We start from the raw sequence: 21,183 nt of genomic DNA, 5'->3' as shown, positions 1-21,183 counted from the left end.
TGCTTAAAATCACATTCTCATAAACCAGCCGACATATCCGCCAGCGAATTGTTTTGCACTTGACCCACTTGTGCGCCGGAAATGGCCACCCATTCAGGACAATTGAAAGCTGGCCAGCCAGCTGCCCGCTGTGGGTGCTGTTGTTAGTTGCGTGTGCGGAAATAATTATACTGATTGAAAATTGCGTTGCGAAATGGACTCAGGAGTGCGGCTTCATTAAGGATGCATGCGAAATGCAGGAACCTCGACAGGCTGACAGCTGGCTGGCAGGCTGCATTATTTGGCTGCACCCACAAAAGTGACACCTTCAACTCGAGTCAGGGACACAAAACAACACACACACACAAACACCTACCTACCAATTCACACTCGCATTCGCACACGCTCAACGACTGCGATTCGTGCTTGATTGAAAGTTTTTGGCGTGTGAGAAGTTTGTGTTTTGGCTCAGTTTGGATTTACGATCCGTGCGGTCAAGTTGTTGTTTGCGCTTGAACGGCTTTCAGTTTCGCATTCGCGTCTTCCTTGCTGGGCCACTTGGACATGGACAGCGGCCATCTGGGCTTAAGCCCAGCCATGTTTACGCCCAGCCGCTTGCCCCGCCAAGTGCTGTCCTGTGGCCAGTGTTAAAGAGTGCAAAGTGCAAAGGCAACAACAACGATGGACTGGAAACACAACGATGGGTAAAGAGAACTTTCCTTTATGTATATGCATTTATGTAGTTCAAAGAGGTGTTAGGTGCCATGGCCTTGGCTTTTGCATTCACGCCAGCATAATGGCGCATTCATGCCATCTGCATTACGTATACGCCCCGTGGCGTGACATGCAAATGTTAATTAAATGCCGGCCATAAATCTCCTTCTATATATATAATTATGTGCAACGGAATGTGTACACGTATTGTAATTGTTTACTATTGTTGCTGCTGGCGCTGTAATTGCCAATTGATTAGCATATTTAAATGCGACCCAAACTAAAAATAGCAAACTAACCAAAGGTCATTTGGCACTGTCAAGATTAGAGCACTGGACTGGTTACAAGAACTAAATTGAAAACAAAAGAAGTTTGCTCGTTAAAGCCGAATTTGCAATGCACTTCTAGACAAATGGCTAAGCAGCGAGTTTTTATGCAGCTGGTAATAGCTGAGTTTGTTGAAGAAATCTTGAAAAAATAGATAAAATTTCCTTACTTTTCGACTGATTTTATAAAGAAGCGTTTTGCTGAGGTAAACTACCTCTAGATACATGAAGATATTTTGAAAAACATAAAAAAAATTTCGAATAATTTCTGTTTTCTGTTTACCAAGCGAATATTTTGGGAAAAAGGTAATTCTATCAATGGATTATTTACAATGAAGGGAAAAGATGTTTTGCCTTGCTTTCGATAGAGCTTCTGGGTAAAGTAGTCCAAGCATGATAGAACCTAGTAGGTGCACAGTCTGTTCAAGATGTCTTAGATATACATTACACAACAGTTTATTTATTGACCAATTGTTCCTCTCGAATATAGTCCCGACATATATACTACCAGAAAGACAGTAGATACTGTTTAAGTTTTTTGGGTATATTGATTTTTTTTTGTATATTTCGTGACAAAATTATAATACACTATAAAAACGGTATTATAGGGAAAGTTGACTTGAACCTTTAACCTTTATCTACATACCCATAGATGAAGGGCATACAAAATTCGTTCTTGGAAAGCTTATATTTATTTGAAAAAAGATAGAATTATCAAACCAGAGAAACTCCTCTTTTTATCTACATAACCCATAGAAGAAGGGCATACAAATTTCGGTGTTTGGGCGCATTCAACTGCTTTGCTTACATTTATTACCTTGGGGCGGGTGGAAAATTGGGTCAACCGTTTGGCGCTGTTGCTATTAAAAGTCGAGCCCGACATGATTTGGGCGCCTTTAGCACTCGCAGCTGCAGTTGTTGCTTTCGCCTTTGCGTTTGCGTTTGTGTCTGTTTCCGTTTCCGTTTCGAGTCAACGGTCACGCACGCAATTACAGCTGCAGCTGCAGCTGGCTTTTTGGGCAAACTGATAGAAAGCTGACACTGACGACACGATTTTGATTTACAGCCATAAGCAGCTAATCTACACGCTACTTGATTTCTTAACTATTTTTGGAGCAGGTTGATGATGCAAACGCTTCTAGGAAATTAAGTCGTAATATGCCTTTTCATTTGTATACCCTGAACCCATTGAAAATGGGTAAAAGAGGTATAATGGATTTGTGCAAATGTACGTAATTTTTTCCTAGAGTCTTTACACTTTTAGGCCTCTCTCTTTATTATTCGTTCGCTTAAACTCCTCCACTTTTGCGCTCTCCTTCGCCTTTCTATGCGATTTTCAAAAAGTTTAAATAACAGATTTTGACTAAAAATCCACCAACTGTAGCTCTAAGAGATTTTAAAGCCTCTCTCTTTGTTATTCGTTCGCTTTAACTCTTCGACTTTCACGTTTTGTTTCATTTACTGAATATCGCCTATCTATGCGATTTTCAAAAGCTTCAAATAACAGATAACAGATTTTTATCGTATTTTGACTAATAATACATCCAATGTATTATTCTTAGTCAAAGCGAGCTCTAACTGCACTTCCCTTTATATTCTTTAATATCTGTGTAAAGTCTTTCCCCCTTTTTTTTACACTCCTTCCGTTTTGTTAAACCCTCCTGGCCTTTTTTTCAAGCGTTCCAAGCTATGATTGATGGTTCTACACATCGGTTGTTTAAAAAATAGCTGCAAATGCATATGCAAAACCTTTTTGGCCATTAAATATGCAAATTTGCCAGTCATATTACAAGAACAACCGCAACTGCAACTGGAAGTACTCAATGGCAACAGGTGTGCACATTGCAATTTGCATGCCACGAACGGTGCATCATTTATGAATATTAAACACATTTAAGGCATGTCTTAGGCTAATCCGAATGTCGCCATGGGCGATGTGGGCGCAATTGGCAGCTATCGATTGATGTGCAAAAATAAACAAATCATTTAATTCACACTGAACATTTTCCAATTTCTTGCATTTTGTCTGTTTTTCTGTCAGGTGTGTGCCTAGCAACTCACGCCAGCAGGTGTATAAAGGTGTGTGCGTGTGTGTAAGTTTGTTGTGTGCGTGCTGGCACGCTATGAAGAAATTCCTTTGGAGCAGCTCCCAGCTAGGGTCTAACAGGCGTATTAGTATTATTCATAAGGCACCATTTGCTAAGGTCTACCATCAGAGCGTCTTTTTATTGTCTAACCCGGTTCCATTTTATAGGGTATGCCGAGGTGTATTCGCCAGCTGGAAATAAATATTACTCATATATCATTTCTCATTCATTCTTCTTTGAATCTACATTTTTTATTACCTCAACAACTGCGTTATGAATCATGCAACAAACAATAAATTAATTCGGGAACTGGCACAACTTAAAGCTGAAGAAAACTATTCTTGAATCTAATGAAAATAAAAAGAAGTTTGACGAAGGCTTGAACACAAACCTGGGCTTATAAAATGGGAAAGTCGGGTTCCCGAAGGGTTCTTTAAGGCGTACAAATACAACTAATACCTGGAAGAACTGTTCTAACTGCCAAGAATATGAAGAATGTTGCCCAAAGCAGATTCCAAGCAAAACAAAACTTAGAAGAATTAATTAGTTAGATACTTTAAAGACTTCCGCTTACTTTAAGGAATATTTCTGAAAGTCGTAGAGCCTATTTCAAGGAATGTTCCCTTATGATAAACGGAACCCTTTTTAAATATGCAAGAACTTATAGGGTATGCCTGGGTGGGGCATGCTCATGCTTAACTATTTACAAGTATGATCAATCGAGGAATACTGCCTTAAAGTAACGAGAAACCCTTTTAAGTAAGCAACATTTTATAGGGCATGCCTGGGTGGGGCATGCTCATACTTAGCTATTTCCACGTAGCACATTTTTCTTGTTTTTTTGCAATTATTAGCGATTTTGCTTCGATTCCGTGTTATTTGGTTCCAATGGCAACGCCGACGCCAAACGTAGCCAAGGCCCCGGGAGGAGGGTCTCCCAATTGGTAATTTGTGGCTAAAAGCATTTTCTTTTGCTGTCTGCAGTGCCGGGGCGGAGTTCAGTTGGAGTCGTTCGTTCTCGGAGCCGGACCTTGCAGCCAGTCACAAGCACAGGGATCGCTTTGCCATCGGCCAGCCGCACGAGTACATTGCCATTGACGATCTCAAGTTCTTCCGGCGCCGCCAGCCCGTCCAGCTGCACACGCACAGCAACTTCTGTCTGTACAATAGCGCGGAGCCAACGGTTGCCTTCGGCTCATTGAAGTCCGAGTACACCAGGAATTATTGCTGCAAGGGCCACGCCGACGCCCGGCCACCGCGTACCCTGCTGAGGCGTGCCACATCGCTACGGCTGGAGGGCTTGATGCAGCTGCTGTCCGAGCATCAAGACAAATATCACTGGTACACGGCCGAGGATCTGCAGTTGTAAGCTGACCCCCAAAATTTGTATGCACAGATAACTATTTTCCACCCCCCCCTCAGTGCACGCACGTATCCGGTGCGCAATCCGGAGAGCTGGCAGCTGGGCGGCACGCATGGAGACGGGAACATGAAGAGCTCCTCGTATCTATCACATCCCATGGTGGACAGCGGCGCCCAAATACTGCCGCGGGAAATGTTCCGCGACGACAAGGAGCCGTCCAACCGGCTGGCCAGCGACAAGTTCAAGCGTGATGTGGCCGCCCGGGAGCAGAATCGTTGCCACCTGCAGATGCGAGCCGAGGACACACAGTACGAGCCAACGCCGTCCGAGTACAAGCGTCAGTATGTGGAGCAGTTTCCCATCGAGAAGGCGCACTCGATACCACAGATCAGCAGCATCAGGATGCAGGGCGAGTTCCATGCTGTGCCGGAATACCAGGACAGCTTCAAGATGTACGCCAACTACTCGAAGAGTGCGCCCATCAAGAAGCACGACAATCTGCGCATCTCTGGCGCCGAGCAGGAGCCAAGCGAGGCGAGCGGCGGTGATTTGCCCGAATATCGCGATAAGTTTAATGTCCCACCCAAGCACATGGCCAAGGAGAAGTCCCTGAAGACGGACGATCATCTGCGGCCACGCGGCGAGTTCACCAAAGAGGTGCCCGAGTATTACGAGAGCTTCCGTGATCCGCACATCACCGAGATGCCGGAGCGCGGCAAGGTGCGCGAGCCGTGCCTGCGTCTGCGCGGCAAGATCGAATTTAATCCAGAGTATAGCAATAACTATCTGAACTTTCCACGCGCCCGGCCGGTGCTGCGCAAGCCAGTCTCCTCCTTCCGGCTGCCCACCGCAAGCACCACCAACACGAACACGAACACGAACACCACCGCCGCCGCGACCAGTCCTCAGTTGCCCGCGGCCAGTAGCATGACGGCCAACGAGCTGACCGCCACGCCCGAGTATCGTCGCGCCCAGTACAATTACCAGTTGCGGGAACGGGAGCGGGAGCGGCCACGCGAGCTGAATGCTGCTCCAGCTGGTAATCTGCGCAAGAGCTCCGACTCCTCGCTGGATGCCGGCCACTGCCCGCTGCAGTCGCAGGCCAAGCGACGTCCGTCTCGACAGCGTCAGCTGAAGGAGGCGCCGCCAGCTGCACCGAGCTTCGAGGATGTGGCCACTGGTGGCTCCAAGAAACCGGCCAGATATGGACGGCGCGGCTCCGTCCAGCAGAACGCGGCCAAATGCCGTGACAAGTCCTCCATCATTGAGGGCAATCCCAAGTATGCCGCCGGCTGTCGCCGCCAAGCCAAGCAGAGCACAGAGAATCAACAGGGCTCCTTTGTGGTGCTCGACGAGCCATGCAAGCCTTCCAATTGGATGAAGAAGACCTGGTACGATTCCTAGGCAAATTCATCAATCAATAAAGAATTTACTTATAAACACGTATTTATAAAGATTTTGATGGGGCACCTAAATTGTTGAGCTCTATAAGAACATGCCAAATCTCTTGGCTTATGATCTTATTTAACATCCTAATACTATATAATATTATGCCATCGAATTAATTCTAGAATCCAAACATAGAGTTAAAAATTTTTGATCTTAGAAAAACACTTTTCCATTGTATTATCTAAATTTGAAAACTACTTATAAACTTTTCCATCTGAAAATTTCTCATTGTAAAATTTACAAGTACGTTTTAATAGTTTGCATCCTTAGCCTAAACATTATAATATTTTAGAGTTTATTCCTTACTTAAGTAATATTTTTGGAAAGATTTAAGCATCTAGTGAAGTAGTCGCGAGAAGATGAAGAGAAGAAGCGAGAAGTTTAAAAGTTTCTATTCTTAAGCAATAATCAGAAACGACGGCTATTTTCTGATTGTTCCTATATCAGTCAAATAATATAAGAGTCCAAAGATATCTTTAAAAAATAGACAAAGCAAAGGGTATAAAGAAGCCCAGAAGCAACGATTAGATCCGACCCGTTTAACATCTGCTCTTAACGCTTTTCGGTTCGCTTCTCTCGGCGCTCCGGAAGATCTGTGAGAGCGTAAACTTGGGCACGTAAACATAAACAAACCTTGGCGGGTTTTCAAACACGCGACCAACTCAACTTGTTTATCTAATCTACACGCCCATTGATAAGCGAGCCGAAAGAGCGACGCTTACTCATAGATCCGTAGTATCATCAGGAATTTTGCAATCGAAGCATGTGGAGAGCAGCTGCGAACTAAGGAGAGTAATTATAGGGAACACAATATTGGACATGAGCGTGGAGGTGGGTCATGCGGCCAGTCCGCCTGGTCATATACTGGGCTATGCGATACGCAGCCATACGCGCATCTATGTCTCCTACATAATTCCCACTTGCTTGGCGCTGTTGGTCTATATGCTGCAGACGTCCACAGACTTGGCCTTGAGCTATCAGCATTTCCGGCAGCATGAAAACGGCTACGGAGCCGGCACACTAATACTAGTGCTTGTGCCACCGCTGCTCACCTGCTTCCTGGTGCTCAGCTCCAGGGACCAGCGCAGCAGCGCCAGCGACGCCAGTCGCAATAAGTTTGTGGCCTGCAGCCTGGGACTGTTGCAGCTGCTCCTCTTTCCATTCGCCGTACTCTACAGGTGAGCTTAAGAAGAATATATGGCTCCTGCTCTATAAGCTCAATCCTCCCCAGGTTCACCAAGCGCCTGTTTTGGTCCGTTGAGGCGCTTTTCCACGCCGACGACGATGTGGAGCGCATGAAGTGCCTGTCCAAGGCAACGCAAACCTCCAGCATCGAACTGTACCTGCTGATCCAGGCCTACGCCCAGGCGGCGCCACAGATTATACTGCAGATGTACCACATGCTCGCCCAGGACATCTTTCGCAACTACGAGACATGTGAGTACAGAGGATTGGTTTTCATCCGAGTCTGGTTTAAGTGAATGCCTCAATTGCAGCCGCACTGCAGGGCATGTGTCTGGTATTCGCGGCCATAGATCTGGCCGGGATCACCACCAGCTATCATCGCATCGAGAGCCAGCGTCGCGTGGGTCGTAACTATCCCTGGGCAACGGCGCAGCAGGTGGAGGCCCAGCGCTGTCGGCTGGAGCAAAACGAGCGGCTGTGCGGCGAGGTTGAGCGCAGGAAACGCGAATCGGAGCGCACGCTGGCAACAAGCTTTCCGCAATCGGAGAAAATCATGCAGAATTTTCATGCCAGGCAGATGGATAGCCAGGTTGGCAGCCATGAACTGCACATAAGCGGATATGATGAGGTGGACAATGATGGAATGGAGACGCTGGAAACCAAAGTTCTGCTGCACTCGCCGACAGCAGCTGCCGGCAACATCACAGATGATGATAAGATATACCAGGCCAGGCCCAAATTACAGCTGCGACGCGAAGAGCTCAAGCATTTGGATAGCATCGAGGTGCTGGATACAGTGCCCGAGACGCCAGCGCCTCCGCCTCCGCCCGCCACTGCGCCGCCGGCGCTGCCCATGCTGCGGCTGCCCACAGACAATAGTCCGCCGACGGCCGCACCAGATCTGCGACGCACTGTTTCGGATACTGAACACAGACGCAGCCGGCTTGTGACACGGCCACTCTCCCAGCTGGAGACATTCAAAGACATGCTGCTGGTCAATGCCCAGCTGTACATCAAGGAGCACGTGCCGCGGCCGCCCAAAGTGCTGATGGGACGCGTCAATGAGGAGCCCAGCGATGATCGCACTCCATTGGTGCTGGCACAGACGCCAAAGGGCACGCCCGTTACGCCCAAGGATGTGGTGGACTTCTACTTTCCGCGGCCCACAAAGATTGTCAACGGCATACAGCAGGATGACTTTGCGGGCAAAACCGTTGCCTTCTTCGGTTGGATAGCGTTCATCACAATGCGCATGCTCTCGCTGGCCATGTTCTGTGTCTTCTATCCACGTGCCTTCTTCATCATTGTGGGCGTGCACTATGCCCTAATGCTGGCCGCTTTGGCGCTGGAGACACGTTGCCGCGTCAGCTGGAGCCGCTCGTTGTTCTATCTGCTCCTCGGCTACATCTACATTTTTGTGCTGCTCGAGTTCCGTGTGTGCTTCAAGAGCGTAAAGAGATGGTATGTCTGCTACCTGATGCTCATACTGGTGGAGAACATAACCATGTCAGCGATTTGGTATGCGAACGAGCAGTTCGAGTCCTGGTGGTTCGGCTTTATTTGGGAGTGGATCGTTTACAGCGGCATTTTGTTTCTGGCCACGATCGTGGTCTACTACTGTATACTGCGTCCCAAGGATGTCACGCTCATCGTGGAGGACGAGCCAGCAGCCCAAGGGGATCAATCAGAGCAAGCGCCGGTTGCTTAGCAGCGCCGTTGCCAGGCTCCGAATATGTTTGGCCTGACACAGCAGTCGGTCAAGCACTTTTCATTGTCGCATATTAGCTCGTATAACACAAAAATAAATTATTTTCGTTACTATTTACACTAAAAAGCGCTTAAAAATGAAACGCAACGATAATTTTCGCATCTTGGGCAAGGGCCCCTGCCCCGCTGAGATTACCGAAACTCAGCAAAGCTTTGGCACACCCTACAGAAACAAAAAGCTGAGTAAGGGCGAACTGTTTGTTAATATTTTAGCGTCTGATTCAGTTATTTACCTTATATTGTAGTTACACGCGCTAATCGTATGGAACAATACCTGTGGAAAGAGTTTCTGGACGAATACAATCGTCAGAATTTAGTTAAGGTCGACTTGGGCCCCAATCACACCGAGTATTTTGAACAGTTCTGCAAGGATAAGCCGCCGGAAGACGAAGAGCGTTTGGAAGTGCGCATTAACAAGTATCCCCTCTACTGCACCACGGCCATAACTTTATGGAATCATGAGGGCGACGTTTCGAAGACTTTCAAAGTGAAGTATTCTGTGACCAGGCCATTGGCGGAATGTACCGAAAAGTTTGGACCTTAATCCAAAAAAAAAAAATCGTTATTGTTCAGTTGAGTTTTAATGTTCTGTGTGAATTTACATGTATGTATTACGGACGCAACACATACAGCTAAGCATGCAAAATCTTAGTTTATCTTAAATTAAATGCTATTTAAATAACGGAATAATTAGAGAGACTTTCTGATGTTAATCGATTGACCGATAACCGGTCTATTGTTACAAGTGTGTACACACAGTTTTGTAGTGTGGTCGCCAGCCCTTGTTCTCGTGCGTATAGGGCAACACTGCCGCTGACGTGTCTGTAAAAATATCGAAGCTGAAACAGGCGGTGCAGGCTATTTACGCATTTTTTATTTATTATCCTATAGCATATAAGTTGCGTTTAACAGCGCCACACAATATAGGACAATGTTGAAACTAGGTAAGTAATTATTGATAGTGAAAAATCAATGGCAAAGTCAATCGGCCCTCGTGTGTGCGGCCCAAACGCCGGCATAGGCGCTGTCGCTGTCGCTGTCTCGTTCTCTGTCGCTATTGCCGGCGTCGGCGTTGACTTCGCAGCTACGGCACAAAAACTTGGCCAACACATTCTAAAAAATATTTATTTTTTTTATTTTTACAACAGGCTTCATGATTCTATGCGTACTATGCGCTGCAGCAACGACTTGGAGTACGCGCACCGTCGATAGTCATCTGGGGCCAAAGGATCTCACCCGCCTGCAAAAAGTGTTCGTTGATGGCCTCAGTTCCAACGATTTGCAAGCGATTTTCTTCGCCAGCTTAAACATTGAAACAACTGATGCTGCGACAAAGGAAGCGCTATGCCAGAAGATTGTGGCGCTGCATGCGGAATCCAAACTTAATGTGAGTATCGCTTAGTGCTCATCCAATTCTTTTTTGACCATTTGCCTATTTTTAGAACTTCGAAAAAGACTACTACCTAATTGGCGCCCACAGGAACCTGCGTTGCACAGCAAAACTTGCTGAAACTTTGCTCTCCAAGGTGTACAGTTCACTGGAATCGGAGCTGGGCACCACACAGGAGATTTACTATCGCGTAGTGACTCATAAGGCGCTTGGCGTTCAGGTTAGCGAAGCAGCTCAGTCAAAAATTGTGAAACGTCTGCAGGAACTGCTGAAACGAGATGACACGCTGAGCGGTCTCGGTTATGCATTCAATGTGGCTATCCAACTGGGCCCTAGCGCCAGTTTCATTGCCAATCGCATCGAGGATGCTGTTGTGCAGGCTGACGAGGTCGATGGCAAACTCTTGCAATTCGAGGGCGGACTAAGCATTACGGCTTTAATACTCAATGGCGTTTTTGGCGTGTCGAAAGCTTTCAACAAGCCAGCACCTGTTACGCCCGAACAGGCCGTTAAATTTGCCAACTATTTGCTGAGTCGCCGCTCTGTGCAAACCGCTAAAGGAGCCCATGTGCTCATCGAGGCGCTAAAAACCATTAGCAGCACGGAAAAGGTAGCGCCCATCTGCATACAGCTAATTGGCAACGGACAACTTGAGTCGCAGTCACCCACATTGAACGTGGCCATTGTCGATTTGCTCGGCAAACCTCTGTCCCCAGCCGTGCAGAGCCTCAGTGCCAAGATTAGTGTCAAGAAGGATAACTCAGTGTTGGCGGAAAAGATTCAATTAGTTTCCAAGTCTTCAGACAAAACCACTTACGTTGCCGATTTGAGCAGCCTGAAGCCAGCACGTGGCATCTACCAGGCGGACTTGAATGCCGATGGCGTTTATAAGCAGAAACTGCAATTCAAAGTGCTTGGACGTGTTAAGGTACAAACTCTGGAGTTGGGTATCGCCGAATCAGATGCGAGCGCAGCTACACGGAAGCAGATCGTCAGCTTTCCCAACAAGCTGAAGGACACACTCTCGGCTGACAGCACACAAAAGCTGCTGCTTAAAGCACTATTGGTCGATGAGAGCAACAACAAACCTATCTCAGTGCATCAGGCTTTTGTACGTTTGTATAACCAGGAAACGGACAAAGAAATCATATTCGTTGCGGAGCAGGACAGCAGCAAGGCCTACAAATTTGATATGGATGTGGGCAATCAGGGCAAGAATTTCAATTACCAAAACGGCTTGTACAACATTTATCTAACTATCGGCGATGCCTCGCTGTCCAACTCCTTCGAGTGGCTGTTGGCTGATGTTCAGCTGAAATTTAACCAGCCAGACAGAGGTAAGCGTAGCCGCCTGCATAATTCGTTCCCGATATTAAATGCAATAACATTTTACAGATATCAAGCCCAGCTTTGTGAGGGGACCTCTGCCAGAGATTGTGCATCAATTCCGCGTGCCCGATAAGCGCCCGCCCCGCATTGTATCGGATATATTCACCGGCCTGTGCATAACGCCGCTAGTGCTGCTCTTTGTGTTTTGGGCCAAGTTGGGCATTAATGTGTCCAACTTTACATTGGCACCCAGCACCATCGGTTTCCATTTGGGCTTTGGTGGCATTTTGGCGCTGTTCTTCGTTTTCTGGCTGCAACTCAACATGTTCCAAACACTGCGCCTGCTAATACCAATCGCAGTATTCACATTCCTCTGCGGCAATCGCCTGTTGCGACGTCTCTATGCACAACGCAACGCCAAGAATCCAGCTGGTGCTTCATAAGCGATACAACCGAAGGCTTTATGGCTGTGCTCTGTTCAGCATTCGATTGGCCGCCATCGACAGCTGCTAGTTAAAAAAAAAAACAGGAGTTACAGTCACACTCTATCTAAAAACTATAATTAAAACCCATCTTTAATAAAGCGTTTAGTGTAAGCTCTATTAAAACACAAAACTTGGACTACGTATAATAGGCTACGTGCTTGGGCTATATCAAGCCAAGGACTGTGGAGGATTCGCTTGGATCGATTTACAGAAGTCTCGATGAATATCTAAGGATTACGGAACTTTGAGCACTATCGAAATAGATCAATCCAGATATTAATAAAAACAAAAGGGCTTCGAGTACCAAACACAACTTCAGCAAACAATTCTACACAAAATAATATAAAATTAACGAATAAGCTTTAATGATATATACAAATACGGCGATATAACAGGCCTACAACAGTTAACGAAATACCCCTTAAAAAAAGTTAACGCTATTTTACAAATGAGCCTTCATGAAGGGCTTTAGGTATTTGTGGAACCCTGCGTTCACCGGCTCTTTGTTGAGCGGATTTTTCTTGGTTGACTCAAAGATATGCTCATACACATTGCCATCGTATGCACCCAACGCGGAGTCCAAAACGCGATCGTGCAAATCAAAGCTGTCGACCAGGGCAATAGCATTTGGACGCAAACGCTTCAGGCAGCTCTCCAGGCGCACCTCCAATTTGGTAACATCCGCATCAGTCAGCTCAATGAACTGCATACATCGTGGGTAAGTACAGAACAAATTAAATTTATATGATTGTATGTGCTTACGCGTAAAAAGTCGCCAATGCGATTAAGGCAGGCATCGACTAGGTAGAGCTCCAGCACCACCATCAGCACATCGGCCAGGGCTGGCGAAACTTGTCGCGAAACAGCCATCAGCTCCGTGTACGCGGATTGCGCCAAAAATGCGCGACCGTGCAGCTAAAAGTATAGCATGGTTTAGTATATAACTCATTTAGGCCCTAGTTCCTGCTTACGTCTGCAGCGCCTGTCAAGAAGACGCCACTGAGATTAGCGGCCACCTCGGTGCTGTGGCCTTGTCGGCGGCGCTGCTCGATCTGCTCATAAGCGACGCGTACTTTGCTATATGGGAATACATTTTAGATTTCACTTAAATATCGTAAATACTTTAACACACTCACTTGGCGGCCACAAACTGGAATGCCTTTACAATTGACTCCAAGGAGCCATCGAAATAGACGAACTCTTTCTGCTTGATCGCCTCGTTGATGTAGGCCACAGTGGGCACCAGTTGATCACCGCTCAGCGCCTGGCCGTACACCTTCACCAAATAACGTGCCGTCTGCAGCAGCATTACCGTGTTCTCGCCCTCGTAGGTGCACACAGCCGTCGTCATGCCATAGATGGTCGGAAAGTTAGAACAGTCCATATAGCCATGGCCGCCGCAAGACAGACGACAGGTCTCCACGCCAGCTGCTGCATCCGCGCTGCAAATGGCCTTCAAGCAACAGGAGAGTGCATGCATTTCGGGCAAACGATCCAAGTTGCCCAGCTCAATTTCACCGGACAGCACATTGTACATGTTCCAAATACCATCACCGGTTGTCTTAAATACAATAGCCTTGGCTATCTGCGGGAATAGCTTCAGTTGCTGTGTGGTATGTTCCATAATCTGCGGCTCTGGCTCCTTCGGATCAATGGGACTCTGTCTTCGAACTGCCGCATATCGTGTTGCAATAGTGGACGCCTTGGCCAAACTCTGAGCAGTATCCCTAATGAGTGCACATCGGACAAACATCATGGTGCCATAGGTTAGGACACTATTCTTGGGCGCCACATAGGTGCCGTCGGGCAGAACCTGTTGGTTCTTCATCAGCATATTGTTGAGCGGCACGCGCACATTCTTCAGCCCCAGATAACCATTATTGACGCCCTTCATGCCCAGCTTGGTGCCAATGTCGCCAATATCTATGCCTGGCATTGGCATATGCGTATCTGTGTCCCTCAGCTGCACAATAAAAGGCGCCAGACCACGGAACTCGCCCTTGGTGTACAGCTGGGCCACGACAACAGCATGGTTCGCCGTATGTCCCACTGTGGATGATATTTTAGTGTCGTGTAGTATGATCTAACCCGCGTTTAAGTACTTACAGCCGCCGGGCCACCACTTGTAGGCACTTAGTGAGGGCGTGTTAATCACAAACTCCTTTGTGCTGGCATCGTAATCGGCGCGCGTTTCCAAACCACGCAAAAAAGTGCCGTGTCCCAGTTCAGTTTGCGCGTAGGTGCCAATTATTTCACAATCCCAGGCCTTGGATAGCCACTCCACCTGCTGTTCCATGGTGCCCTGTTAAACATATATTGGATTATTAAAATGATAAGCTAAATGAAACCAAGGTGAATCTTACCTGACCCATAATAGTTGGCACAAACATGATGTAGTGCAGCGATATAGGATTGCCCTCCTTGAGTATAGCCGCGCCCAATGAGCCGCCCAGCAGAGCACTGTCACAAGGGGATAAAATATTAGTTAAATGCAGTCCGGACTAATTGCAATCCTTACTTGTATGTGTCGACGCCATCCTCGCCATCAGCGCGCAGTTTGCGTATCTTTTCGCCAATGAGGCAGGCTTTGCGTAAGCTGTTCTCGTACAGCTCCTTGTGGGACAAATATGACGTAGGCAGATCATCTTTCATTTCTGGATCCTCCAGAAACATTTTCTCTGCAATTGCATCAACAGTAAAGTGTAAAGTGCATGACACGTAAGCGCATTTGCCCAATATCTATCTATCAATCATGCCGGACTACTGTGCTTCTATTATTAATTCAAGTGATTAAGCCAAATCGGCTAGATAAAGCTTATCAACCCCATACCGAAGATTTATAACATTTTCAAGTGCTGCTAAGCTATGGGAAATATGTGACTTAAATAGTGCAATCAAAGTCTACAGTTCATAACCAGTTGTTCGAGGGAGATGCTGTTACTTGTACAAAGTTCATCATTTATAAATTTGTAAGCTACGATCATAAAATGTCGCATTTGACATGAGCTAACGATTAATGCGTAAAATTTGCATTAGCTGTGCGGCTAAATACCGTCGCGAACTAATGAATGGAAAACTATGGAAGATACAAATCAAAACAAAGACGCCGAGAGGGCCGGCCATGGGTTGCCAGAAAACTTACACATTGTCAAGACTTGCCAGACATGAAGAATGTATCAAGCACAGTTATTTATATTGAGCACAGTTCAAAAGTTTAAATGTTTATGGCCATTTTTGCATAAGCGTAGCTCGCCTATCTTATAAGGGTATTTGCCGTGTCATGCTACTGCTGCAATTAATTGCTGCCAATTGCGAAATGCGGTTGAGTACGCTTGAGCGTGTAGCTCTCAAAGTCTAGCTTAAAAACCAGTTAATTTAATTAAAAGAGTAAAAATGCTGAGTACACGAATTGGAGAGTCGACTTACCCAAGGCCTTCTTCTCTTTGTATTTGTCTGCGCCACCAGCCCAAAAGATTGAAAACTCTTTTGGATCAAAGGTCGCTGTGTTGCGCTCCTTTTGCAAATCAGGATTTACTTCCAGTGCTGGCATTTTGATTAAATTGCTTCAAAAACGGGCTCTCAGTCGAGTTTTTTTCTTTAACACAAATAAAACTTTCACGTGCGTCTGCTACGACGAGCGAGTACTAACTAAATTTAGCATGGAGAAACAACTGTATGTGTTGTACTTGCTTTGAGCGCCGTTAATGCATATGTATGTTTGTGCAAATCTTATCTGCTAAGCACAGTGAACTTTAATCGTGTGGTTGGGAATTGAAATACACTTGTACCCAGCTTCTAGTGGGATTATTTGTGATAATTGCCTTCAATCAATCTTTTGTTGTTGCGCCATATGAGCGCATACGCTAATCTATTGTTGATACTTCTTCCGTTGTTGTTGTTGTTGGGCTCTTTGTTTGTGTGCTGCAAGCAGCTGTGCGCCAGGGCTGCGTGATGGTGAGTTGCGCGAATAGAGTTGCCAGACGGTTGGCTATTAAATTTGAATACAAAATGCTTACGTTTTTCTGTTACGTTGCTTTCGCTTATGTTTATTGGCTAAGTAATATTGTTAAAGTTAAACATAATACTAGTCTTTGGCTTAGTAAATTACATAACATACAGTGCGATACAATGACGAATAGATTAAAATCACGTTTTTAATACGGTTTCAGTTAGAACGAAAGTTAAAGTAAATGCAAGATCTGCACCCCACTAGAGGCTGTGCGCCTGACTAGTTGATATTGTAATGCTACGCTGATGCTGTCCCAGACCAGCCGATTCATAGGCACAACATCCATTGGCAGCACGTGTCTGCTCCAATTGCAAGCCCATATCCGTTGGATACCAATGTGCATCCTGCAGCTGTGTATAGTTAACATCGGTTGCCATATGAGACTCTTGTCGTAGCGTCTTCGGATAGGATTGCGTTTGAGAACTTTGCCAATCCATGCGCGCCGAAGCGAATGTCAGGTTGGAATTGCTGTTGCGGTTGTGGCCATGTTGCAAATGTTGATGAAACTCAAAGGGCCAGCTCTGTGAAATTAATAAGCGAATATGAATATGTAATACTCGGCTAAGACCTGATGCTGATGAAAGCCCATTTCGATAGAGAATTGTTGCAAGGCAATGCTGAGATTAGGGCTAACCGCACAGCTGTAAATGCAACAATATGACGACAAGCCGACAGCGACAGCGCCTTTGTTTGTTTATACAGTTTTGATTGTTTTTAGTGGCTCTTTGGGAAATGTGTTCATAGTTGAACAATAACAGCGTCATTAACGTATCTATAAAAACATATAAACAAGCCAAAGACAAGAGACACTCATCGGCAGCCCCGGCTAACCAATGGGTAATGGATTGCTCTCTCTCTCTCTCTCTCTCTCTCTCTCTCTGTCTCTCTCTCTCTATCTATCTATCTCTCTGTTCCCACCCAGCCCTCAAGTCTGTAGGCGGCGCGTGCGACCGAGATAAATTAGGGTGCCGCCGTGCGGCTGTTTAGGAAGCCGCGATATGGTCCTGACAAATGCAAACAAAACACGGCCAACATATGGGCACAAGACGCCGTCGAAGCACAATATTTGCTGAACATTTTCACGCATTCAACTTCAGTGAATGAATAAACAAATTGCCTATAAACGGATTGCTAGAGTATTTGTGAAACTTTTCTTCTTTTATTTCTTTGGGTAATTCCTCGGTGCAGGCAGATCGTAGAGAAATACCCAATTATAATACGGATGGTTTTAATATCATATTAAAAATGGATAAAAAAAAAGGAGACATTATATAAAAAGAGGGCGTTTTTATCACATAAAGAGTATTTCGTGGATCAGCTAAAAATGGATGAGTCCATTTTAACCCTTTTAGCTAGAGACTCAAAAATGTTTGTAGATCAAACGTAGTTTTTTAAATAATTTTGATTAGACTTTTCCAAATTGACATCGTTTCTTTCCTCTTTAAAGTTGAGAAAATAGATCGTCTAGTGATCATGGACCCCGATAATGGGGGAAGACAAGTTATACATATATGTTCGATTTTCTTTAACTTATTTTATTTTCCCCATAGATAAAATTCCTAACACATTCATATTACCGAGCTAATTGTTTCATTATTGCCTTTTATACATTCTAACGTGTACCTCAAACATTTTTTTTTTGCAAGAAAGAGACCCAAAAAGTTACTTAACCTTTGTGTAAGTTTATCATATTGCCCAAACGGGTAGACGATATCTTCCAGTCGAACGCTTCAGATTAGAGAATTTGGACTTGTTTTATTGAATACCACTTAATATCTGGCGCAGAGTCAGCTGCGACAATTTTCCCTTGCATGTCATTCACTTTGGTCGCTTCAAAGTCGTGCATCTTTTTAAAAATAACAAGAAGAAATACTTGCGAGGAATAACCAATGTTCCTAGCCCGACGGCCCGACGGCTCGACGCGACGAACGGAGATGTCTCCGTGTGAGTCTGTCACTCATATTTAGTATTTTTGAAATTCACAAAAGTATCTGATTACAGGAAAGCCAGACACAAACTGAAATCACAAAATGTGATTTTTGTCTGTTTGTTGTTGCTGTTGTACTCAAAATTGGGGCGGACGGGGGCCTACACCTTTGGTAGGTATAGAAGCACTTGAGCAGATGTTGCCCAACATACTACTTATAGGAAAATATGTGATTTTGGACGGTTTTCTATTTGCGTTTGCTAACTAAAGAGCAGAAAGTAGACTGTTATAATTATTATAAGCCCGAATTTTGATTAACCGAAAAATATTTTATATTAATGAAAGCTAATGCCAAAAATATGTCGAAAGATTCGACAAGGAATAACTAGAGAATGGAGAATGAAACCTTTTTAGCTCTGAGGAATAGCTTGATAGTCGGGTGAAAGAGGGATTTCTACTAAGAAAATATAGATATTTTTGTATTTAATTTTATTTCAATTGGGTTAATTGCGATATGTTGCACGTCTGACATGATAGAGAATATTTCGTATTTATGAAAATTATTGTCAAAGATATGTCGAAGGATGAAAACTTTTTACCTCTGAGAAATAGCTTGATTATCGGGTGAAGGAAGATTTCTGCTAAAACATGATCTATAGATATTTTTTTTTGTATTTAATGATATTTTAATTGGGTTAATTGCGAGATCTGTCGCACGTCTGACAAAAAACTGGACAAGTTTGAGCCTATCAACGCCGCCTATCATAGCTGAGCTGACACCTGTCACGACTTGACGCAGTCCAGCTGCAAGCACGAGCAGCTATATATGTTCCATATATGTTGTATATATGTATATATATATATGGTATATATCCCATTCACTTTTGTTGCAACGCTAAGTGGTGCCACTGACATCACTTATACGCACCATAGACACAGGCACAGACAGAGTTTCTGCAGTTGACACTTACCATGCCGAGTTGTCCAGCATTGTGGAAATTGAAAGTTGTCGTCGCTGCTGCGGCGTCGTTGGTGCAATCCGTCGCTAGATTCCGCGTGTCCAGCGCAGCAGCTAGGGCGGCGCCGGATTGCGTTGGATTGGCATTGGCTGTGCCGTTGCCCGTCTCGACGGCATTGATTAGCTGCTTGATGTAGAGCGTGGCCAGGCGCAGTGTGTCCAGCTTGGATAGCTTTGTGTCCGGCGGAATGTTGGGCAATTTGGTCTTCAGACGCCCATAGGCGCTGGATAGCACCCGCATGCGCATTCGCTCCCTGGCATTTGCCGCATTCCGTTGCACCGGCGGCTGGGAACCTAATAGATTTGTTGTTGTTGTGGATTAGCCATGGGAGCAAGGATGGCCTAGGGTTAGCCCCACTGGTGCTTACTGTGTGAGCTGGCATCCTCGTCAAAGTCATCGTCGTACAGATCTAGGGGACTGGAGGCGCGCTTTTTGCGTGGCATTGGGCAAGCTCTTTTTTATATTTTTTTCTATAAACTAATTTCTTAGAGCACTTGCACTGCTGGGGGGGAGGGAATACCTCTAACACAATTTAAAATATTATAACTTTTTAAAATTCGTTAAAGTTCTGAAGTTTTCTGAAGATCGAACCGTCTATGACCGTGTCGCAGTACATTTGAAACACATCTGAATATTCTGCTCGGAAAATCTTCCTTTTTACACACATTCTTCTCACTCTCCCTCTCCCTCTCCCTCGGCGATCTCTGTCGCCGTCTCTTGCTCTCGCAATGTTGCCTATTTTTGGCACTTGTAGGCGTGCCCCCGCTCCGTAATAGTCCGTTGAGGCAGCTACAATTGGTGGAAGCGGCAACACATGGTGCGATCCGTATTATCTCTGGGCCTCGGGGCCGCCATGAGATTGGTCCAGCTGGTGGCTGCTGCCGTTTCCTTGTTTACGCTAGCCAAAATGAATCAATTTGTATATTTATCGGGCATGTATTATATTTGGTCTGCATACACAAGATCCTAACGAAATTTGTAAGGATGCCAGAAGTGCGCGCAAAGCGTGCTAGCAACCAGCTGTAACCACCTGGATCCCAAATTTGATATCGTTGCCTAATCCACAGGAATCAGTCTGGCGCTTGATCCGGATACAAGGCCGACAGCACACGCGACATTCTTATTATGAGAAATCAATATCATCGTGATCCACTTGAAAGTTTAATTATTATTATTATTTGAAGAATATTATGTACACTTGGATAAAAGCTGTAGATGAGCTGCCTGAGGGATCAATTCATTTCAGGAAACAGGGAAAAACCTAATCCCAGGCTAGTGTATGTAAAGTGCATGTAGAATGTAGGCTAATAGTTTAGAGAGAATTATAATTTTGTCAAGAAGGATATAACGCATATATATTCCAAATCAATCATCAACAGCCGAGTGGATAAAACAAGTTCAGCTTCCTAGTTCATACGGTTTGGGCTGTGCTTTGATCAACAATCAACTCAGTCAGAACACTGTTATATATAGAGATATAGTAATTCATCTAACATATATCCTATCAATATATTATAAAGGTCTTTTGGAAGAATGGGTCTAAATAATATTGAATATTTTATTCATCCAATACTCTGTTCCGTGAATTATATTTATACATACTTCAGGGTATTGCTTAAGTTCGGCTAAGACATATGCAATTTTTTATATGATATCAGTTTTCGCACATTTTCTGGCCTTATGTTATACCTTCCAAATTGCCCCAATTAATTATTCTTGCTGAACTTTTAATAATGAAGATTTACTGCAAATTTGAATCGGTTTGTAAAACACCTTAAGCATGAGCTCAAAATGGATCGATTCTTAGAGAATATTATTTTCGTAGCCATTTTCCAAACTGAACATTTTTACAACTCCATATTATTGCTAATTGATCTATAAAGGACAACTATTATGAATAATTTAACTCATAAGCTTCAACATGACATTAATCACCGATTAATACAGTCGTATATATAGAGATTACCTAGTCAAACCACTAAATGTGACTTTGAAGGCGTCACCACAATTATGGCACAAGTAATAGCGCACACAACGCCTGGCTAAATAGCGGAAGTATGGATTTGGAGCTGGCATGGGCGGATGTTAAGCTGTGGCGCAACACGAGGAGTGTGTGCAGCTGGAAGACCCAACAACCTGGCAGATGAGATGGGG

General features: G+C 45.0%; 6 protein-coding genes across 6 annotated transcripts; 4 read left to right on the top strand and 2 right to left on the bottom strand.

The window, feature by feature from the left end:
* The first annotated feature begins 69 nt into the window (after nucleotides 1–69).
* LOC115761136 lies at nucleotides 70–6,085 on the top strand. The gene is made up of 3 exons (XM_030702796.1): nucleotides 70–683; nucleotides 4,091–4,471; nucleotides 4,529–6,085. The coding sequence occupies exons 1-3, from the start codon at nucleotides 661–663 to the stop codon at nucleotides 5,871–5,873; spliced, it is 1,749 nt and encodes a 582-aa protein (XP_030558656.1). The 5' UTR covers nucleotides 70–660; the 3' UTR covers nucleotides 5,874–6,085.
* Nucleotides 6,086–6,625: 540 nt separating this feature from the next.
* LOC115761131 lies at nucleotides 6,626–8,827 on the top strand. Its single transcript, XM_030702791.1, has 3 exons — nucleotides 6,626–7,096; nucleotides 7,150–7,355; nucleotides 7,415–8,827. The coding sequence occupies exons 1-3, from the start codon at nucleotides 6,738–6,740 to the stop codon at nucleotides 8,809–8,811; spliced, it is 1,962 nt and encodes a 653-aa protein (XP_030558651.1). The 5' UTR covers nucleotides 6,626–6,737; the 3' UTR covers nucleotides 8,812–8,827.
* Nucleotides 8,828–8,859: 32 nt separating this feature from the next.
* On the top strand, nucleotides 8,860–9,556 carry LOC115761133. The gene is made up of 2 exons (XM_030702793.1): nucleotides 8,860–9,053; nucleotides 9,116–9,556. Exons 1-2 carry the CDS (start codon nucleotides 8,948–8,950, stop codon nucleotides 9,412–9,414), a joined length of 405 nt encoding a protein of 134 aa, XP_030558653.1. The 5' UTR covers nucleotides 8,860–8,947; the 3' UTR covers nucleotides 9,415–9,556.
* Nucleotides 9,557–9,689: 133 nt separating this feature from the next.
* LOC115761132 (dolichyl-diphosphooligosaccharide--protein glycosyltransferase subunit 2) lies at nucleotides 9,690–12,204 on the top strand. Its single transcript, XM_030702792.1, has 4 exons — nucleotides 9,690–9,814; nucleotides 10,019–10,257; nucleotides 10,313–11,597; nucleotides 11,656–12,204. Exons 1-4 carry the CDS (start codon nucleotides 9,802–9,804, stop codon nucleotides 12,030–12,032), a joined length of 1,914 nt encoding a protein of 637 aa, XP_030558652.1. The 5' UTR covers nucleotides 9,690–9,801; the 3' UTR covers nucleotides 12,033–12,204.
* A 213-nt stretch (nucleotides 12,205–12,417) lies between these two features.
* On the bottom strand, nucleotides 12,418–15,893 carry LOC115761130 (probable peroxisomal acyl-coenzyme A oxidase 1). Its single transcript, XM_030702790.1, has 8 exons — nucleotides 15,501–15,893; nucleotides 14,593–14,752; nucleotides 14,438–14,534; nucleotides 14,181–14,376; nucleotides 13,211–14,123; nucleotides 13,046–13,151; nucleotides 12,837–12,989; nucleotides 12,418–12,777 (listed from the first exon to the last, which is right to left on the bottom strand). The coding sequence occupies exons 1-8, from the start codon at nucleotides 15,622–15,624 to the stop codon at nucleotides 12,517–12,519; spliced, it is 2,010 nt and encodes a 669-aa protein (XP_030558650.1). The 5' UTR covers nucleotides 15,625–15,893; the 3' UTR covers nucleotides 12,418–12,516.
* A 289-nt stretch (nucleotides 15,894–16,182) lies between these two features.
* LOC115760661 (neurogenic differentiation factor 2) lies at nucleotides 16,183–19,481 on the bottom strand. Its single transcript, XM_030702127.1, has 3 exons — nucleotides 19,397–19,481; nucleotides 18,982–19,322; nucleotides 16,183–16,604 (listed from the first exon to the last, which is right to left on the bottom strand). Exons 1-3 carry the CDS (start codon nucleotides 19,470–19,472, stop codon nucleotides 16,284–16,286), a joined length of 738 nt encoding a protein of 245 aa, XP_030557987.1. The 5' UTR covers nucleotides 19,473–19,481; the 3' UTR covers nucleotides 16,183–16,283.
* Between the last annotated feature and the right edge of the window lie 1,702 nt (nucleotides 19,482–21,183).

This window comes from Drosophila novamexicana, unplaced genomic scaffold (assembly GCF_003285875.2).
Source record: "Drosophila novamexicana strain 15010-1031.04,08,12 unplaced genomic scaffold, DnovRS2.1 tig00000462-arrow-pilon, whole genome shotgun sequence".
NCBI classification, from domain to species: Eukaryota; Metazoa; Arthropoda; class Insecta; order Diptera; family Drosophilidae; genus Drosophila; species Drosophila novamexicana.
Note: the sequence above shows the minus strand (reverse complement) of the source record. Positions and strands in the feature narration are given on the sequence as shown.

What these genes read in the sequence shown, in the direction of transcription:
- LOC115761136 (XM_030702796.1), top strand. Translation starts at nt 661, where the DNA reads ATGGACTGGAAACACAACGATGG. An exon ending in GACTGGAAACACAACGATGG is followed by an intron (nt 684 to 4,090) that starts GTAAAGAGAACT and finishes TGCTGTCTGCAG; the next exon opens with TGCCGGGGCGGAGTTCAGTT. An exon ending in ACGGCCGAGGATCTGCAGTT is followed by an intron (nt 4,472 to 4,528) that starts GTAAGCTGACCC and finishes CCCCCCCCTCAG; the next exon opens with TGCACGCACGTATCCGGTGC.
- LOC115761131 (XM_030702791.1), top strand. Translation starts at nt 6,738, where the DNA reads ATGAGCGTGGAGGTGGGTCATGCGGCCAGTCCGCCTGGTCATATACTG. An exon ending in CCATTCGCCGTACTCTACAG is followed by an intron (nt 7,097 to 7,149) that starts GTGAGCTTAAGA and finishes AATCCTCCCCAG; the next exon opens with GTTCACCAAGCGCCTGTTTT. An exon ending in CTTTCGCAACTACGAGACAT is followed by an intron (nt 7,356 to 7,414) that starts GTGAGTACAGAG and finishes CCTCAATTGCAG; the next exon opens with CCGCACTGCAGGGCATGTGT.
- LOC115761133 (XM_030702793.1), top strand. Translation starts at nt 8,948, where the DNA reads ATGAAACGCAACGATAATTTTCGCATCTTGGGCAAGGGCCCCTGCCCC. An exon ending in CTACAGAAACAAAAAGCTGA is followed by an intron (nt 9,054 to 9,115) that starts GTAAGGGCGAAC and finishes CTTATATTGTAG; the next exon opens with TTACACGCGCTAATCGTATG.
- LOC115761132 (XM_030702792.1), top strand. An exon ending in ATGCGGAATCCAAACTTAAT is followed by an intron (nt 10,258 to 10,312) that starts GTGAGTATCGCT and finishes GCCTATTTTTAG; the next exon opens with AACTTCGAAAAAGACTACTA. An exon ending in ATTTAACCAGCCAGACAGAG is followed by an intron (nt 11,598 to 11,655) that starts GTAAGCGTAGCC and finishes AACATTTTACAG; the next exon opens with ATATCAAGCCCAGCTTTGTG.
- LOC115761130 (XM_030702790.1), bottom strand. Translation starts at nt 15,624, where the DNA reads ATGCCAGCACTGGAAGTAAATCCTGATTTGCAAAAGGAGCGCAACACA. An exon ending in GATGGCGTCGACACATACAA is followed by an intron (nt 14,535 to 14,592) that starts GTAAGGATTGCA and finishes CCCTTGTGACAG; the next exon opens with TGCTCTGCTGGGCGGCTCAT. An exon ending in GCATTGGCGACTTTTTACGC is followed by an intron (nt 12,778 to 12,836) that starts GTAAGCACATAC and finishes CGATGTATGCAG; the next exon opens with TTCATTGAGCTGACTGATGC.
- LOC115760661 (XM_030702127.1), bottom strand. Translation starts at nt 19,472, where the DNA reads ATGCCACGCAAAAAGCGCGCCTCCAGTCCCCTAGATCTGTACGACGAT. An exon ending in CGAGGATGCCAGCTCACACA is followed by an intron (nt 19,323 to 19,396) that starts GTAAGCACCAGT and finishes CAAATCTATTAG; the next exon opens with GTTCCCAGCCGCCGGTGCAA. An exon ending in ATGCTGGACAACTCGGCATG is followed by an intron (nt 16,605 to 18,981) that starts GTAAGTGTCAAC and finishes TTAATTTCACAG; the next exon opens with AGCTGGCCCTTTGAGTTTCA.